Source organism: Andrena cerasifolii, chromosome 15 (assembly GCF_050908995.1).
Source record: "Andrena cerasifolii isolate SP2316 chromosome 15, iyAndCera1_principal, whole genome shotgun sequence".
NCBI classification, from domain to species: domain Eukaryota; kingdom Metazoa; phylum Arthropoda; class Insecta; order Hymenoptera; family Andrenidae; genus Andrena; species Andrena cerasifolii.
The window spans coordinates 8514664-8535762 of NC_135132.1; the positions used below are offsets into that span (position 1 = coordinate 8514664).

The window sequence follows — 21099 nt, forward strand, 5'->3', positions numbered from 1 at the left end:
ATTGGTAGGTAGGAAACTGGACTTCCAATGATTTTAAGTTTGAAAGTAAATGATTCTAAATTGGGGTTAATGAATTTTCTTTGTGAGAGTGTAAAAATGGGAGGAGTTTTTCTTTTCCACCCTTTTTAGCTGATAATGTTTTGCTGGAAACGATTTTCGTAAAAGGAAAAATGGATACGGTTTTTTATTTATTGAAATAAATATTAGTAGACGGGAAACTGGATTGCCAATGAGTTTGAATTTTAAAGTAAAAGATTCATAATTGGGGTTAATCGATTTTCTTCGTGAAAGGGAGTGTAAAACTGGGGAGGCTTGTTTTTAATCTGAGATAGTGATCGCAAAAGGTACAGCAATCTCTTTGACAGATCTGTTTGGCTATCTCTGTTGCAGTATTTGTAAAAAAAAAATATGAAACTGGCGACGTGGGAGAGTCCACTTTCAAATTACCCCTGTCGATGGGATTTCAAAGTCTGCAGCCTGGAAATTGATTTCGCGAAACGAGAGAGCTTGGTGACCGTCGGAGTTTTTAAAATAAAATGTGCAAAACGTCAGAGAAATGGGCCAAAAATGATAGCACGACATCTCGCATTTATTAGCAGCAAAATGAAGAGCAGCATGCGATCAGAATTTACAGGCTAAAAATTGAATTTAAATTTAATTTCTTAATATTCCCAAGGGCGATGAAATTGCCACCACCCTTTGATTAAATAAAATCCTATTTCACAACCTCCCGATAGTTTCGTGTCTTCGAGTTCCACCACAAAGTTGAGCTGTCCTCCACCCCCCGGCTCCCTACCCGCAGTCTCACCCTAGACGAACTTGTACCTCGAACGTGACTTCCGCAAAACGAGCCCACTTCCGGGGCGCAGCGATTACAGAGCCGGCTACAAAAGGAAAACCGAAAGGATGCAACTATGAGAAGTAAATTTTCGCGCTGGCGCCTTTTTGCAGTTGCGAAACAAAATCGAGAACACCGCGGAGTTGTGCGACGACGAAGTTTCAATCTCCTCGAAGATTCAACAAACTTCCCAGTCAACGTTTCTCGCTTATGTTTCCACTAGAACTCACGCTCCACTATTAGGTGGCATCGCGATTTATGGGACACCCTGTACGAAGTAATGGCACAGGCAATGCAAACCTCTGAATTTGCATTGAGTGTAAATGCAAATTTGGGAGCAAGTGTAAATTTTGGGGTTGCATCAGGTTCACGATAGATCTAAGTTAAGTCTGGTAGGTCAGGGTCAGACTAAATGTCCGGATTCCTCTCACAGGAGCATCAATTAAGCGTCACGCCGATTTTGACGAGACTCTGCAGATTTGTGGAACAGGCAAAAATAATCGACGCGTACTTTTTGTTATTAGCCATCGACCACGTCTAGGGGATGAAAACAGCCCCCAAAGTTGATATATAAAAATAAATTTTGCTCGATATTTCGGAAACCACTGGGTATAGAAAAAAATTCAAATTTAAAAATTCTGTGCCTTTTAATGGCGAATAGTTTTAAAAATATCAATTTGTTTAAAAAATATATTAATATATACGTTTTCAGCCTCGAGGGCTGTTTCCACCCTCTATACGTGGACGATGGCGGCTGAAAAAAAATACGTGTCAAATATTTCTGACTGTTCTGCAAATCTGACATAGCTTCAGACAAGATCGCATCAAAGTTTCACTACACGCCATGCCCGAAATCTGTCCAAAACCAAACTACGAAAAAGCCTAAGAATCCCGAAAGTGGCGAAGTCACGTACCCGAATTCCCCACGCCCGGTACCCCAAGCTCAGCTGCAGTGGCTTCGTTTCTGGGTTGCAAAGAACCGTGTATCTGTATCATCTCCATCTTCAAACGGCAAGTAGGGGGCGATGCGGAGAGGACGCTGAAATCTTGCCAGCGACAAGTAAATTTCCACTTGCGCGAGGGTGAATAAGGACGAAGCCAAGTAGCGGCCCCCTCCCCCCCCCCCGCCCTGCCGTTCGCCGCGACCCGGGACGTTATTTAGGAATTCCCGTAGACGGATGCTATCCGGGCGCAGAGGGAATGAAGCGGTACACGCGGGGCGCAACCGCAGCCGACACACTCACGTTTCAATCAAGCCTGCGCAGGGCCAGGAAGTCACGCGACGTTGAAATACCACCGGCCTGGGAAACGTAGCCGGCCGAATTCTCCCATCTGCCCGAAGAACGGTTCCCCGTTACACCCTGTTTCATTTTACTGGAGCTGCATCAACTCGGCGACGATGTATTTATGGCGGCAGATAAACTTGCGAGTTGCAACGGCGCAGGGGGGAGGGGGGGGGGGTGATGAGGGATGTCGTTGGGGAGGGGTAGGAGGGTCTGTTGGTCGAATTGAAGCGTGTCCATGTCCACTTCCGGCTGAAATACGTTGCGCGGACCAATTAGGGGGATAGGAGTGGTGTTGTCAGCCCTGCGGCCGATATCCCGCGAGATGTCTGCGGGACACGCGATTTGGAAGGCAGTGGGGGGGCGTTAAGTCACGTTTCCACGTGGGCAGGGGCTCGTTCCGAGGGAGATTTGGTCCGGTGTTTCGAAGCGAAGGGTGGCGACGGGGACGTTTGGGGAGGTTTCTAGGGGCGAGTGTCGAAGTCGTGTTTTCGTGCGCGAAGAGGGTGGGAACAGGGTTGCAGTCGTGTTTACGCGCGCAAAACCGGGAGAGGCGAAGTTAGAGCTGCGCCGCCACGCGTGAAATGGGGAGGGCGCGGGTAAAGGCGTGATTGCACGTGTGGAGTGAGATAGGATAAAGTTGCGATTTGTTTTCGCATCTGGGATGAGAAAGGAGAGAGGTAAAGTCGCGTTACCACGGGTGTAATGTCGGGGACAGGGATAAAGCCGCGTTCGCACGTGTGGAATCAGGAAGGATAAAGTTGCAATGATGTTTGCACGTATAAAACGGGAAGGGAGGAAGTTAAAGCCGCGTTGCCACGTGGGACGCGCGGAAGAGAAAATTAAAGCCCCGTTCGCACGTGTGGAATGAGAACAGTTAAAGCAGCGTTGCGAATGTGAAATGCCAGATGACACGGTTATAAAGCCGCGTTCGCACGTGTGAAATCAGAAAGGATAAAGTTGCAACGATGTTTGCAAGTATAAAGCGGGAAGGGAGAAAGTTAAAGCCGCGTTGCCACGTGGGACGCGCGGAAGACAAAGTTAAAGCCCCGTTCGCACGTGTGGAATGAGAACAGTTAAGGCAGCGTTGCGAATGTGAAATGGCAGATGACACGGTTAATGCCACGTTCGCACGTGCGAAATGAGGAAAGGTTTAATGCCGCGTTCCCACGTGTGAAATGAGAAGAGGAAAATTTAAACGCAGAATTAAAGTCACAGGCTTAAAGTCACACTTACACGTGTCGATTGGGAAGAGTGAAGTGTACCTAAAGCCACGCCCCCACGCGTGAAAAGTATAAAGCAAAATTTTTTTTTACATTAAATTTAAATTAATTATAGACCAAGTTTATGGTAACTTTTAATAGTAGTACAGATTTAACTCAACGTTAAGTCCACTTTCGGCGCAGACTGTTATTTTCGTGAAAAAAAGGGCGAGGAAAAAAGCGTTCGATGAACGCACCGTGGAAACGAATGCATTAATAACATTTGGCCGATCCCGTTTCGCGATTTAAAATAGGAATATCGCTTTTCCCAGGAGGGGCACGGTTCTTTTTTTTTCACCCAGCGACGATCAACTGTAATTAATCACCGGTCGAAAAGCGAGCCGTTATTGTATAAATTCTGACGCACAAATCGTGCCGCTGGATTTAAATAACCGTTGCCCAGCTCTGATGCTGATTTATAGCAATTTTTACAACGCATTCGATGTCAACGCGTTGTTTAATCGACACTCGCGTCATACATGCACTCTTTCTCGCGAAATATGAGACATCTATTTCACCTGATTGCACTCGATCTACATCTGAGTTAATAGAGTCGCCCATCATTAGACAGCATGTGTACGCGTCAACTGGACATTATCGCCTCGAAAATTCGCTAAAAAAGCCGCTCAACGAATATTAATAACTTAATAATTTCAAGCAGGTCGAGTAGTTAGTAATAAATTACCTCGAAATGTGCACAGTTTATTTCAAATCCATCCAAGGAAATGCAGACCCTCCCAGCTCGGAGCAAATTGAAACCTATCAGTCTGAAACCCCTAAAATAATCAAGGGGAGGATATCGAGACCCGTGGCATAAAAGTATCCGCCATTTTTCACGACTCGAAGAATGCTTTCTATACATTGTACAATCACTCTCTGGTCCGAGGAATTCATTTCAGGGGTATAACAGGTATCTAGTGATGGGTCCCAACCCCCTTGTTTGCAACTGTTCAATACACCCAACCACTTCGAACCATATTCCAGGCAAATACCTTTCCTAATCAAACAATGTACCCTACCATGAAAAACAAACAAAACAAAAATTTAATATACAGTTCCACCACTCACTACTATAAGAAACTGAATGAAAACACGTTCTAAAACCTCGCGAACATTAAGTGGAACCAAATAATTCATCCACCTGCACGAATCTCCTACATTTCTCCCAAACACTGCTTGCAATAGTTCCGATCGAACAAATCTGTTTCGCGAGCGACTCGAGGCCGTCGCTAGAAACGGGGAATCCGAATTTTCATCGATCAGGGAGGCAATTTAATCTCAAGCAGCGAATGTAAATGAATGCCGTATTTTTCTATGCGCATATTCCTTCGATGTGCTCCTATTGATTGATGGCGGCGCCCCCGCTGGATAGATAAAACCGCGTATACGTGTAATATATGTACACGTATATGCGTGCGTTGAGGGGGATGCCCGATAAAAATGAGCGCGCCGTTCATCAATAAAAATCTGACGTCGACAGAAATTTCGCCCGGACCTCCTTCCAGAAACGCCGAATCCCCGGGGCTCCCGCCGGAAGCTGTATTTCCCCGCGACGTTAGGCGACCATAAACATAATCGGCAGTCGCCCCAATCCCGCGAACGATCGAACTGATTGCCTGGACAAGGATCGAGCGGAAAGCTACAGTAGTGGTAATATATTTATGTACTGCGTCGCTCTGAAAATCTCCATAGTAGTATGATTAATAAAAGGTCTCGTGTCGAGCTTGTTTTGTTTCAAAAATTGGGGGGCCCAGTGGGAAAGAGGTACATGGTGGCGTTTCATGATTTCAGAGGAGAGCGAATTGTAGAAAAATTATTTTCATGCAAAATGCGGTACGAATTTGTAATTATTTTAAACGGTATCTACTTGAATTAGAAGTGACAACTATTAGCAAATTTTAGCTGAGGAATTAATTTTATTAGGTCACGTGTCCCCAAGGAGCCGCGTGGCGTGGGTCTCTTAATTTTTTAATTACCAAAGACACCCCTCTAAGTCACGAAACATAGAAAATGGTCGAAGTTCTCCACCACGTTGCTCAGTGTTTGCTGTTTTTAATAAACGAGCAGCTGGTAAATTAATAAAAACATCCCCTGTAGGGTTAGTCAGGAGTGTTAGTCAATTCGTGTACTGTTTGCACAGAAAAATCGAGAAAAAAGGCCACAGGTTCGTTCTTTTAAAAAAACTCATAAACACACTTCGTTTAAACGCCATCGATTATAGCAGTTCGAAATGTGGGAGCAATCAAGTATGTACGTTCCTGCCATCTTTATCGTGTAAAAAATTCGCGCTCCCTTATTAAATTCCTATCAGACGAAATCGAGCGTCTAACATTCCTCATTCCTTCAATGGGAAGCTAATTAAGCGAACTTAAATAGTCCTCCTTTCACGTTAATCTCCTTTTCCCCATCCTAACTGGTGGCCATATTTCAACAAACTAGCCAAACCCGTCTATATATCAGCACAGTTCTTATACCACAATTTTCCATTCTTGGAAAGTCATAAGAACCTTGTTGCATTTTTAATAAAGTTCATAAATTTCTTTAAAATCACCTGCAAAGTTATTCCACCATTTTTTACCTATCATCGTGGCGTTACCCCTTAAATAGAAAGAATTAGGGTTTACACAATAACCGACTTTTGAAAAAACCTGTTTTCGAATTCCACTATTCCCCCCAAAAAACGGTCGAACCGGTTTTAGAATTTTCACAAAAAAATATATTTAAAATAGAAAGTAAATATTTGCACTTATTTTAAAATTTTTCAGTTTTTTTAAAATATTTATGGAATTACCAGAGTATAACAAAATAAAATATACTCCATCTATACAAAACCAAATAAATGAAAAAATTTAAATAACTAAAATCCGTACAATTTTTCAGTTCATTTAATATTTATGGATGCACCAAAATATAACAGAATAAAATGCACTGCATAGTAACTAACATACGTACAACATATAAATTATAAATCTCTATTTCATTTAGTATTTTTTTCCAAAAATATGAACTCATGAAGATTAGTTTAACAGTAAACTGTTACCTACTGCAATATGCCTGTGTCCGAGGCGATTTCAAGTAAAAATGATAACGTTTTTAAATAAATAGTTAATTCATTTTTACACATTAATTCTAGTATATAAAACCTTTTTTTTAATTTAAAACCCGGTTTTCGAATTTTACAAATTTATAAAAAGAAACGATTTTTAAAAACCGACAAACCCGAGAAGGAATCTATGCCTAAGACACTTGATCCCCATTGGCACAGAATAAAAAATGGAGCAGGCATAAAACCTAATTTATAAAATCTTAGCGTCACAACAAATTCATATACTTATCAATTGCTTCCCTGAAAAAAAAACATAATACCCTTCAAGTTTAATCCTTTTCCTTCACAGCTGATCTCTCAAAGTTCCCCTAAGACCTCAGCCACCCATTCCTCGCAAAAAGTCACGTGACAACTAAGTTTCCGCCATTTTCTCAATAGACGCAGGCAAAATGGCTGCCGCGGAGTGGCCTAAACCTAACCTATAAATTAAGTAACTTGCTACAGATAAATTCTACCACGAAAATGCTAAAGATCCGCAGCTGAAGTTCCTCTCGTGAGTCTCGCGACGAACGAGGACTGGATGCGCTGATTCAGGGGACAAAATAGTGACCATGAGAGTAAACGGGTACACGTCCTCGGGAACGACTATGCTAAGCGGGAGAGGAGCAGGCGAGGCCAGTCCAGAGGGGTACTCACTTGAAGAAGTATGTGTCGTTGACGTAGCCGAAGAAAGGAACGGTGTAGGTCAGCATCCAAATATTCCCACCGCCGCAATCGTAGTAGGGCTTCGACCACCTGCCGTCCTCGTACCTCACTGTCAGGATCTCGTCCTCCTCCCGCTCCGTGCGAGTCGTTTCGTTCAAAGTGTACGTGTGGAAGCCTGCAACAGAAAGGAGACAGGGATTGTCAGTGGATTCCTTCGGTGTAACAGAAGGATCTTTAAAGCAGATTTAACTCAGATACGGTTGTAGACCTGGCCTAGAGTTAATTCTTTACCTGCGTGTCCTTTTTAGAAATCTGTGCATTTCTTATCATGGGGCTTTTTAATTTAGTTTCAGCCAAGAACTAATCTAGACCTAACCTTCCGTAGTTGTCCCCCGTCGAGAGTTTGGGTTTACTTTATCCTGGGATTTGTTAATTCAAATGTAATGCAGAGCTGGCACAGGTTTAATTCAGAAATACTTAAGACCTAACCCACACCTGGACTTTTGTGTACACTGGGTGGTCCATTTAAATCAGACCACTTGAATATATTTTCTAACTGTGATGGTGCAAAAAATATTTGATATTTATATTTTATATTAGTTAATTAATTATATATATTTAAAATATCAAACTTGTCTGAAAGAACAAGTGAAACACAGCGACTGAGAAGTAGAAAATATGAAAAAATTAGAGAAACAACTGAATTATTTCTGCTACAGTCGCGTTAAAATGAAGTGGTCCCTCCCACCATTCCCCTGGCTCCACCCACCACGCTTCTAGCTCCTCCCACTTCGTCCTCCACTCTGGATTAGTTACCACTTAATTTTCCTCGGGTTATAACCCCGCAATCTTAGTCCACAGAAGATGACTGCCATATAGAAATTGTGCTGAACCCTTTCGACTATTAACACCAACGCCCCACTGCTAGAAAACTAATCCAAAAATTGCGCAGTCTCTCTACACCACTTACCGCAGCCCCTTTCATTCAATGCTCTCCACTTGCTCCCCCCTGTCTCAGCGACAGAAAGAATAGCCCACCCCCTGCGAGTAGCGTAATTCAATTTGCTAATACGATCGGTCCTTTCAATTACTATCGTCTCGCTTGAAAGTCGATTCCCCTTGCATTATCTTCTTTTCCCTCCCCCGCCCCTTCGCCCCGCACCCGTGCCGCGACGGTCAATCGTTTATTGATTTCATCCATCAAACAGATTTATTCGCTCGTCGACTAGCCGCGACGCGAAACCAGCAGCTTCCTTCCAGCCACGTGATTTAATGCCCCGGAGTTCTGCTCCCTGGGAACTTTATCGCTCCAATACTCGCGGATACTGACTCCGCTTTTCACCTTGCCGTTGATCCGACAAAAGCTGCACCTCGGGTAGGTCCCTAGGAGAGCGTCTAACGCTTGGAAAATCAAGTCCTCTTATTGCGTTCTTTGGTTCGCGCGCTCCTACCCGCTCTGCGGGAGCAAATCCTCGCGAAACCGTATTTTCGCCGGTCCACGAGCTCGGAATGGTCCGTGCCAGAGAATATATCAGGTCCTGGATCTGGGATTCAGCCTCGTTCCAAGGGGGGGAAGATTTAAAGAGGACAACCGTCACGGAGGGAACAGAGGCAGGGGAGGAAACAAGCTCTGGATAGGGGAGAGTAAGGCACCATGATAGAGAGGAGACTCTGGAGGAATAAATAATGATTGCAGGGTATCGTACTGTCTTCTGCTCTGGTGTGGAGAATTTTCCAGCAATCATTTTATGGCTGAATATCGTAATGCGATGGAGGGGGCTGTGGATTTGACTGGGGCATAAGGTGGAGATGTGTTTGGGTGCAGAGTGGATTCGGTAGGGGTTGCTGTTGGGGCGGTGTAGTAGGGATGAAATTGAAATTGGAATTTCCAGAAGATTTTCTTTGGGTGAGGTTTGGTCTGAGAAATTGATGCGTAAGAGCAAGAACAAAATTAGAGCTGAAGCAGACGTGATGGAGTTCAATTTTAATAGGTAAGTCACACTCAAATTGTGGGTGCAGAAGACTTAATCAAGTCGAAGAGAAGTGTATAAAATAAAACCTCGTTATACCGAATTATTAAATAAACCCCGGCCGTAACCAATGTAGAAGAATGAACCAAAGAAGACACAGGTGTAGGTGCAGTTAAGAAAAAGGTATTTGAGCACTCTTAGTAAATATAGCAATTTAAATAAACACCACTATATAATTATCAAAAGCATATAACATTAAATTTCATGAACCAACAAAAGACCCAAATCCAATCAACATCAATAAACCAATGTCACCCAATCGATTGAACAAAATAGTTAATATTCTAGACCTATAAGCAATACCACTTTCATAATAAATCACCAAACAATAAGAGATTAACCCCAACCCAAACCAGCATAAAAAATTCTTAAAATATTAGGCCTTAAAGTCATTAAACACATAGATAAAGCAAGTAAAAAAATAAGATACTTCAATCGATCAATAGACTTATCCCTAGACATATACTCCATCCTATACAAAAGATTTTGACGAGGGACTGTGTTAAGATCACAGTTTGGACATTGTAGAGGCCAAAATCAATTTTGTATGTAAAGTAGGACAAAGTTAGGAAACTAGGTCTAGAACCCGTGTTAAACTCAAGCATAAAGTTGTAGTGGACTTAAGTTCAAGACTATGAGACCTATATCAGACCTAAGACAGAGCAAAATCAATTGTACAAGAAGAGTTGGTTTAACTTAAGTCGTACCCAAGTGTAGGCTTAAACTAGGCCTAAGATCAATTACAAAATCAGACTTATGGCCTCGTTCACATTAGTCGAGAAATCTTCGAGTCAAGTTACTTGGATTCAAGTGATCTTCAAGTCATGTTACTTGAATTCAAGTAGTCTTCAAGTCAAGTTACTTGAATTCAAGTAATCTTAAGTCAAGTCACTTGAATTCAAGTAATCTTCAAGTCAAGTTACTTGAATTCAAGTAATCTTACAGTCAAGGTACTTGAATTCAAGTAGTCTTCAAGTCAAGTTACTTGAATTCAAGTAGTCTTCAAGTCAAGTTACTTGAATTCAAGTAATCTTCAAGTCAAGTTACTTGAATTCAAGTAGTCTTCAAGTCAAGTCACTTGAATTCAAGTAATCTTCAAGTCAAGTTACTTGAATTCAAGTAATCTTACAGTCAAGGTACTTGAATTCAAGTAGTCTTCAAGTCAAGTTACTTGAATTCAAGTAGTCTTCAAGTCAAGTCACTTGAATTCAAGTAATCTTAAGTCAAGTTACTTAAACTTAAGCGACTTGAAGTCAAGTAACTTGACTTATGAGAACATGGCTTGGAGAACAAGTCTGAACTTAATAGACATGAAACATAAACTTAGTGCCAACTCAAGTGAAACCCAAGTACAAACCCACAATAAATAACAAACAAATTTAGACTTAGAACTGACCTATCGAGATCAAACTCAAGTTTTACACCTAACCCAGATCGAGTACCCCTACCGACGTCTATACAACTCTGCTACTACATTGCTGCAGCAATTCCTTCCTGGCCTAACGAAGAACTTACACCACAAGACCCTAGGCACTAGAAAACACATCTCCCAAGGCCACAGCAACCTCTAAAAACGATCTTCCGGATAACAAACCCCCGAAATTGAACCTCATCTGCCCACAACACACCGGTCCCTCGCGCAGCGTCTCCCGCGATAAGTCACCGCTCCCAGCCTCCCAACCAGTTGCAACGAATCTCTGCAAGGCTGCAGCAGCTCTCCGCGAAGAAGCCACTCATAAATTCAGCCGTTCTTTACCCTTCCAATCCGCCGCTCCCGGCGACGAGTCACCGCGGAACACGTTTGCTCCAACCGCGTTTGCCAGGACCTCGGACAACCATCCTCGGTGATTATTCAGAGGAATGTTATGTCATGGCCGACGACTCGACCAAGACGAATCGAGTCCACGATCTCGGAAACGGGGACGCGATCGCGATGATCCTCGTGAAAGGGCGCCGTTCAATCGGAGGTCAGGACTCCGTCGATAGAAAGTTACCGCCTAAGCTGATGCGTAAAACGACGCCTCCAATGAATGAAGACACGGCTGTCGAGCCGGCTAGTGCAAATAACGCACACCCGCGCTCCTGGGGAGGGAACGGGGCTGATAAAGCCGAGCAATTTCTTCCGGGGACGGGAAGCTCACGGCAAATAAGACCGTTATCGGAGATCAGGGGCTTCTGGGGAGAGGCGCGAGAGGGGAAGAGGCAGTTGAGGGGGAGGAGGGCGATCGGCGGGGCGACGAATGCGTGGGGAACAGTTGATGGGCAGGATTGGAGTCGGGGAGGGGATAAGAAGGAAGGGGAGAGCGATCGGAGGGGGACGCGGAGAGGGGGGAAGGAAACAGTAGGTTCGATGAACATATTTCCTTTATTTTGTCTCTAACCTACATAGGATTTCGAAATGTTTAAATTTTTAGGCAGACTCAAGCTTCTACTATAGAACTTACCTACAGTGAGTCGCATTAATATTCGGACACTTTTTAAAATCGCATAACTTTTTTAGAATTGGTCCAAACAACTTGAGTTTTTTTGAGAAGCTAGAAGGATTAGTTTGCTAACTGACGCGTTTCGTCGTTTTGAAAAAAAAATTATCTGGTTGGAACAGCGAAAAGAATAGTAAAGCTGATTTCGGGTATTTTCGCGATTCTCGACCTTATTCTGCGATCTTTAAACGTTTGTAGCTCGGAGCAACGTTAACCGATTTTGATGAAACTTTAGGCACGTATACAACTTACTGCAATCTACAAACGGGTTTTTTTGAATTTTCATTACAAGCTCACAAAAAAAAAGTTTAAAAATCGACCTTTACCATTCTTTTTTCTGTTCCAACCAAATAATTTTTTTTTCAAAACGACGAAACGCGTCAGTTAGCAAACTAATCCTTCTAGCTTCTCAAAAAAACTCAAGTGGTTTGGACCAATTCTAAAAAAGTTATGCGATTTTGAAAAGTGTCCGAATATTAATGCGAGCCACTGTACTAGTTATGCAAATATAGCATACGTCACTAGTGCCAACACATCAAGCTCGTATTATTTCTGAATACAAATACAAAGAAGAACATAAAATCAGTTTTGGTATTATTGCAAGTTGTGTCAGTTATTTATGTTTTAATTACTTTTTACTGTTTCTTTATTCGATTATCCTCTTCGAAGAACCTTAAGCCCCGAGCAACTTGGACGCGTGAAATTTGGATTGCAGTCGATTTCTTTTTTCGTTCGAAGTATTAACACACCGATGAATTTACTACTGTCAATATGCAATAAAATGTAACGTATTGGTCATATAATGGGCACTTCAACGGGGCCAGCTACCACGCTCAGAAGAATGAAAAAGTATTATTGGAGCGTGCACATTTGTCAAAAATATACGGGGGAACATTGACAATTCGACAGTGGAGGCAAAGTGATAAAACACCGTACCCCGTTTGCTGATAAAGCACTAGGGAGATTAAAAAGTTTATGGAAAGCTGGGGGTCGGCGATATATCAACTTTTATTCGGGTTCACGATTTTTTAATACCCAAATTTCAGGGCTTTTACGTGCCCGTAACAACCGACTAGGAACCCCTTTACGACCGAAACACTGCGCACTTCTTTATTGTGTTTGATCACTTCGGCGCAGAGTTACTTCTACTGTGCTCTGTGGGGCGAAGTGGTAAACAAACAGTTCTGTAGAGCGATACAAATTAATCAAGATCTAGGTCTACTGACTGTTTCAACCCAATTCAGAATTAACACAAAGGTTTCGTGTTACCTAGAAGCAAGTTTTGTGAAACTCAAATTTTACCGAGATTATTACACAAAATATAAAAAAAATAATTCACGTCGAGGCTGGATTAACTCAACTTACATTCCCTGACCTAAACTTAATCCAAAAAACAAAAATCAAGCAAAACCAAATCAACTAGAAATCCATAAAAAAAAAATAAACAAAACCTCGGTCGTTGAAAGAAAAGTCGAAACAAGCTCTATAGTCTCCACAAGCTCAATTGGCTGCTCACGATTGCTGACCAGTGTCTTCCCCCAACACCTCTTCTATTTCATATCGAAGCATAGGTAAAAAAATCGCGTATTTTTAAAAACTAATCTTTTTTAAGTTTATACTAAAAAAGAGAATATTTTGAAGTTTTTAATTAAATTGGTGGCACAAAATGGGTTTAAACCAGCGACCAATCGTTGCCTGTCAACTTGACTGTTTTTCAAAGCTCACCCCCCCGCCCCCCAACCCTGAAAAAAAGTCTGCGGTCGTCCGTGTCTCGAAACACTCTCCCATTCCAAGGGTAGAATAATGCAACTGAACGGTACAAGCTTCGAGGGGAACGGATCGTTCGCGGTACAAATAGGAAATTCTACACATTCAAATTCCTGTTTGGAATCTGTGAAGTTATTTTGAGAATCTCCCCGAGCTAAGGGAGATGCATTCTTAATAAGCCTCGTGTCGCGACCGTTGTTGAGCATCTCTACTGAAATTTTTGGGTCACCGTATACTTTCCACATTCATCGTGCCCTAGTAGTGTTGTCTACTACAAGGTTTTCAGTGCAGTGAAATGTTTGGAATTTAACGAGGAGCAGTCGGGATACGTCGTGCCGGTGCATATTACAATCGCCAAGTGTCTCGGCAAACAGGCTGAATCTATGAAAATTGCAATTCCGACATGTCGGCACTCTATAGCCCCCAAAAGTTCTAGCAAGTACTTTTACGATGATCCCCTTCGCCCGGCAGAATTAATGGCAGAGCCACCTCAGAGGCCATAAAAACCTCCCACGGCTATCGTCGTTAAACAGCTACCATCAAAAGGGAGCAGAACAAAAGAACGATAAATTTGCTATTTTATTTGTCAAACTTAACGAACTTCGCGTTTTGTAAAAAAAATTGTAATAGAATTACATTTTTATTTTCTTCAATCGACACCCCAAGTATTCCTCCATTTTATTCTCCCAGTGGCTGTTCATTTATTCATCTACACATACTTTTTTTTTTAATACACTGTTAGTACTCAGTGGTTAGGTTAATAACAGGTGATAGCTGGACCTTGTCTTTTGCCGCTACTTTTACTTGTTATCTAATTTCTATCTCCACTATTTTGTCTTTCTTGTTTTCTTGTATGTATTTATGTGTTTTTTTCTATATTTTCTATACTTTTTATATTTTTCTATAGTTCCTATATTTTTCTATATTTTTCTATATTTTTCTATATTTTTCTATATTTTTCTATATTTTTCTATATTTTTCTATATTTTTCTATATTTTTCTATATTTTTCTATATTTTTCTAAAATTTAGAGATTTTTCTATTTTTCCATATTTTCCATATTTTCCATATTTTTCATATTTTTCATATTTTCATATTTTCCATATTTTCCATATTTTCCATATTTTCCATATTTTCCATATTTTCCATATTTTCCATATTTTCCATATTTTTCATATTTTCCATATTTTCATATTTTTCATATTTTCCATATTTTCCCCATTTTCCACATTTTCCATATTTTCCACATTTTCCATATTTTCCACATTTTCCACATTTTCCATATTTTCCATATTTCCTATATTTCCTATATTTTCCATATTTCCTATATTTTCCATATTTTCCACATTTCCTATATTTCCTATATTTCCTATATTTCCTATATTTCCTATATTTCTCATATTTCCTATATTTCCTATATTTTCCATATTTCCTATATTTCCTATATTTCCTATATTTCCTATATTTCCTATATTTCTCATATTTCCTATATTTCCTATATTTCCTATATTTTCCATATTTCCTATATTTCCTATATTTCCTATATTTCCTATATTTCCTATATTTCCTATATTTCTCATATTTCCTATATTTCCTATATTTCTCATATTTCCTATATTTCCTATATTTCCTATATTTTCCATATTTCCTATATTTCCTATATTTCCTATATTTCCTATATTTCTCATATTTCCTATATTTCCTATATTTCCTATATTTCCTATATTTCCTATATTTCCTATATTTCCTATATTTCCTATATTTCTCATATTTCCCATATTTCCTATATTTCCTATATTTCCTATATTTCCTATATTTCCTATATTTCCTATATTTCCTATATTTCCTATATTTCCTATATTTCCTATATTTCCTATATTTCCTATATTTCCTATATTTCCTATATTTCTCATATTTCTCATATTTCCTATATTTCCTATATTTCCTATATTTCCTATATTTCCTATATTTCCTATATTTCTCATATTTCCTATATTTCCTATATTTCCTATATTTCCTATATTTCCTATATTTCCTATATTTCTCATATTTCCTATATTTCCTATATTTCCTATATTTCCTATATTTCCTATATTTCCTATATTTCCTATATTTCCTATATTTCCTATATTTCCTATATTTCCTATATTTCCTATATTTCTCATATTTCCTATATTTCCTATATTTCCTATATTTCCTATATTTCCTATATTTCCTTTATTTCCTATATTTCCTATATTTCCTATATTTCCTATATTCCCTATATTTCCTATATTTCCTATATTTCCTATATTTCCTATATTTCCTATATTTCCTATATTTCCTACATTTCCTATATTTCCTACATTTTCTCTTCCTCCGTCTCCAAATCCTTTCCCTCACTAACTTTGCATTTTTAAATTCGAGGGGGTTCGAAGAACACCTGTTTTGGACTCCGTCCAAGCTTCTTGAGAATGAGTTCCCCAGGGGTCCTAGCGAATATTAAGTCCCATCCGTTATGATTACACTGACATCCGGGGATAACATCCGATCAGAATGGACCAGCAGGCGCGAGGAAATATATGAAAGACGTTTGGTAAAGGATTCACGTCTCAATATAGAAGGGATAGCCACTTGGAGAGACAGAGTTCGGGACTCTCCAGAGGAATTCGACGTGGGGAAAGAACATAGGATTCCTTTCCTCGCTCAGCCTCGCCGGGTAACGAAAGGTATGAAGAAAACTTTATTCGAAATTAGGAATTCCGCTCGACATGGGAAACTTGCACGAACTCCATTTTGTTCGGCCGCGGTATAAGGGTAGCTCCGAGCGCAATGAATCGCCCGTTTATCTTGGATGCACCTGCTTTCTTAAACCACAGTTCAATTTTGCATATTCAATTTTCTGTTTAAATGCAACTTGATATGGTACCTGATGTTTGGTTTGTAACAGGTTTGGATCCTTGCGTGGAATTAATTTTGTGGATGTTGGAAACTGTTTACACGAGCGAATGCATCTAAGTCTACAGTTCTAGGACTTTTAAAATGTTTATTTCTCGTTGGTCCACTTGAAAATTAAGATTGTTTGATGATCTTTTCTTCGGCAGATTTTAGGAAAAGAAGTGATCATTTTTATTAATTTTTAATTCAAACGCGAGAGATTTTGGCGCAGTTCGATTTTTAGTCTGCTCCAGTAGTATAGGTCAACGATTCGTCAGACGTGACGGAAATTGGTCTTCCCATCGACGATTCTATTCACAGTGGTTAAAAGAGGTATAGAGATACAAAGTACAGTTTTAGAAACCTACATGCAACCCCTGAACTTTCAATATTTTAACAAATGTGGGAGATTCGATAATCCTGAAACTACTGCCTTCAGTAGTGTGCTGCATTAATCGTGTTCGTCGATGAAAATTAGAATCTTTCTCAGAAAACGACGATATTTACTACAGAAATGTATCAACAAATGCAAAATGCTGTTAGATGAACAAGAAATAAATTTTATTTTATTTTCTCCTAATTTCAGATGAGAGATACAAAACATTTTCTCATTGATAATATCAACAGTGTGTGTTATTATATGCACACAGGGTCCACATATCGCGCAAAATAATTTTCTGCCATTAATTTACTAAAATTCTTCCTAGATAGTCGAAAAGTTATAATAGAATTCCTAATTTTGTATTTTATTTAAAAATGCTTCATTTCGACGTTACAACCCTCCGTATAAAAAAAACTGTTGAAGTTTTGGATTCCGTCGAATTTTAGTGGGGGATTTAGGATACGCTGCCCTAGACAACGCTTCCCACAAGCCACCGAAAAATCCGGGGAAAATAATTCCACGGCATGATCACACCCTCCATTTCCTCGAGAAAATATTCCTATCTCTCATCTTCGAAATCCTCCTTACGAGAACAGACGACGGATCTCGAGGCAGAATTTCCGCGTAGGGGGCGAGAAGCTTTAAACAAGAGAGAGGAGAGCTTCTGCTTGCCAGGTCTCGCGAGGGCGGAAATGTAGACCGAAGTTTTTCACGCAGATTGCTGTTGGGCACGCTTAAACGTAATTTAAAGCGGCGCTAATGGAAGCTCGACCCACCGAGGCCGCCTGGTTTGCATTTTTCACGAAATGCTCGCCACATTTCTCCGTTCCTCTTCGTTTCGGCGAGAGCGAGAATTTTAAGGGGCGTTGGTCACTTGAGCTTCTTTTACTTCCCCCCCTCTGATGATCCCGGAAAATCCTTTCCACATACTCAATTCGATTTCCTTTCGGCAGAATTTGCGGGCTTGTAATTGGGATGCTAAAGAAAGCCGTTTCGAGGGTTGCGAGGGAGTTCGATGGAATCGAGATTCCGTTGAGCCTTCTTGCGAAAGCAAATGAATTCGGCGTAGGAGTACAGGTGTACCAAGCAGTGGTGACATTTCTAGAAGTTAACTGGCGAAGGTAAAATAAAATGAATTTCGTGGAAGATGCCCCGAATAGTTATGCTTCAAGTAGTCATGCTGCGAATAGTCACGACTCGAAAAGTCATGCCCTGAATAGTCATGCCCCGAAGAGTCATGAACTCGAAAAGTCACATCCTGAATAGTCATACCCCGAATAGTCAAGTCCCAAATAGTCGTGGTTCAAACAGTCCTGACCTGAATAGTCATGGCCCGAAAAATCATGCCCCGAATAGTCTTGCCCCAAACAGGCATGCTCTGAAGAGTCATGAACTCAAAAAGTCACATTCTGAATAGTCATGCCCCGAATAGTCAAGTCCCAAATAGTCAAGTCCCAAATAGTCAAGTCCCAAATAGTCAAGTCCCAAATAGTCATGGTTCAAACAGTCCTGACCTGAATAGTCATGGCCTGAAAAATCATGCCCCAAATAGGCATGCCCCGAAGAGTCATTAACTCGAAAAATCACATCCTGAATAGTCATGCCCCGAATAGTCAAGTCCCAAATAGTCATGGTTCAAACAGTCCTGACCCGAAAAGTCATGCCCCGAATAGTCTTGCCCCAAATAGTCATGTCCCGAATAGTCTTGCCCCAAATAGTCATGCCCCGAATAGTCATGAACCCGAAAAGTCATACCCTGAATAGTCATGCCCCGCATAATCAAGTCCCAAATAGTCATGCCCTGAATAATCATGCTCCGAATAGTCATGCCCCGAATAATCATGCTGTCAAATAGTCATGCCCCGATAGTAGATCACCAAACCCTGAAACTAGTCACTACTGAGCCAAACTGTCTATCAACTTGCGCATTGTGTCATTCAACTCCTGAAAGATCATACCACGGACTTAAGAATGTTCGTTGCACCATCTAGTGGGTTTTACTAGCAGACACTACAGTAAATAAGAAGTCAGCTTCAAGATGGCGCATAGATAATCACCCATTCGCGTTCAGCTGGGTACCTACATTCAGCTTAGGTCAGTGCCGTGCCAACAGCGTGTCCCGGTATCCTACGAGGACACTCCGCGAGAGTTCACTGTAACGTACGACCACGGAATCCGCTACGTCGCCTGCATATTGGCCTCGCGAACCGGAGAAATCATTGCGAGCGTGTGTCGTTCCACTACGCCGCTGCCCTCTGGCGGCGATAACGGAACGACGTTAGCGTCGCGTGGCCGCCAGCTTAAGTAGGATTTGTATACGTTGTCCTATCTGGGAAATTGGAAATGCGCCGCTCATTTCGTGCCGATCGGGGCTGTTACTCGCCGCTTTCATTTGCAAATGTCGCGCCGGTTGGCCATGTTAATGCGAACTAATTAAAAGGAGAACGTGCTTGGATTACCGTTCGCCGCCGGATTGCTGGACTTGAAAGGATGACGCGGGAGCCGCTGGAGTGCCCGCTGACGCTCAGGCCGGACATTCAATGCAACTGATTTCACTGTATGCACTAACGAGGCTGCTTGGCTGTTTTTCAGCACGGCGAGCTACGCCCGGTTATTGGGAGTTATTGGTTCATGCGCTGGAGAGGTTGGAACTTTAATAGAGACATCTTGGGATTAGGTCGCGCTGTGTTTTGGGGAAGGGATGGATTGCAGGAACGGTTATAAGGATTTGAGGATTGGGGAGAGGTTCCTGTTAAGTGGAACGCTTTGATGGGATATTGGTAGGGATGTCTGATAAGTTAGGTAATGCTTCCTGATGCTGTGTGGGAGAAGCATTTAGGGAACTGAGGTCTCGCAAAAATTTTACTGCACGACTTAGAAGGGTTTGCGAGTGGCATGTTAGCAACCTTTCAGGAGTTATTTTAAGCATGCTCAGAAGTGATACTAGGAAGTTTCTGAGGGTTCTGTTAAGGATCACTGAGGGGTCTTGGTAGAAGTCTCTCAAGAATTGTAGCAGAAACTTCCTAAGAGTCCTGATACAGATCTTCCAAGTGGTGTAATACTAGATGTACCATTTAAAAATGCTACCAAAGGAGTTTCAAAACTTTTATTAGAGAGTTTGCCAGAGTCCTAGTAGGGTTAGGTAGTAGAGACATATCAGAGTCCTGCTAAGAGTTCTACTAAAGGTCTACCAAAAGTCCTACTAAGTACCCTCAAGAGTTCTAGTAGAGAAGAATGTTGCTAGGAATTTCCCAGGGGCCCAATTAGAGGGCCCCAAGTGGCTTACTAAAAATTTCTTCAAAGTACCACTAAGAAGCTGTCAATAGTCCCACTAGGTATCTTCCAAACATGGAACTAGGACCCCCAAAACTCCTAATTAACTTCCTTACTGAAACCTCCTGTACAAGAAACTAGGATCACCTAGTAGTTGGAATTTAAATTATAAAACCAATAAGACAAAACAATTCCACTTAACCCACTATTAATCCGAACTCCTTAAAAAATGAGTACACTTAATTTCATCCTCTATACATTATGAAAGACTCAAAGGTGAAAAAGAGACCCACTGTAAACCTAATATTAAACGACTATGATTTAATAAGCCACAACTCAGCAATTGATTTCCAGCAAGGCTAATTCTAAAATATTCAACCACCTGAAAAAAGGCTCCGACAGGACACCACACACACACTCACTCTTGCCAAAAGCAATAATTAGACTATTGCTAGCCCATGCTGAAGCCCTCATTGAATTCGAGAAGCCGAAGCTGAGTGGGTTAGGTCCGCACTCCTGGCAAGGCAGCAACTATTGCACTCCGCAGAAGTTACAAGAAGCTGCTTTGCCACGTTACAAGGCACCGGCGAACAATCGATCCAGCGATCGGTCAATACCGCAGCCATCGATTCCACCGCAAGCCTGTGCTTATTTTTATGCCAGGCTGGCCTGACCTTTCCAACTACATATCCAAGTCTTTCTTGTCAGATTTCGACGCCTCGGCTCTCGCGAGCTCCATTAGGTTTTGCCCGTCGAAGGGTCAGGCATTCCGCCTGGCCAGGAGCCGTGCGCCAGACACCTCCGCGCCAGGAGACGGGGTTAAATATATTTTGCGCCTGGAACAGTCTGTCGTTCACCAGCCAGTTTAACGCCGGAACGCTGCGGAGGGTTAAGTGAATGGATGCTAGCTTGCAGCTGCTGACAGTCCTTTCTTTCTAACGGCAGTCTTTCTTCTAATAGGAATAGAGTCGTTCCTTCTAATAGAATTTAGCAACGACATGGTATTTACAGCGAGGACTGTCGAAGTAACGTGATTGCTTTTTAAAAGTGTCTCCTCTTTCGAAAGAAGGTTTCCTGGTCTGTTGAATGGAAGCTCGTGGGTTTACCTCGTCAGCTG

The 21099-nt window shown here is 41.4% G+C and overlaps 1 protein-coding gene across 2 annotated transcripts in view; it reads right to left on the minus strand.

The window, feature by feature from the left end:
* The window catches only part of LOC143377110 (metabotropic glycine receptor), a 142214-nt gene that overhangs the window by 99954 nt on the left and 21161 nt on the right, over window positions 1-21099 (minus strand). For both annotated transcript variants that reach the window (XR_013087236.1, XM_076828054.1), the window contains exon 2: window positions 7126-7309. Coding sequence is in view for 1 of the 2 variants with exons in the window: in XM_076828054.1 (XP_076684169.1) it covers window positions 7126-7309 (184 nt within the window). In the remaining variant the exon portion in view is untranslated. The remainder of the gene's footprint in view (window positions 1-7125; window positions 7310-21099) is intronic.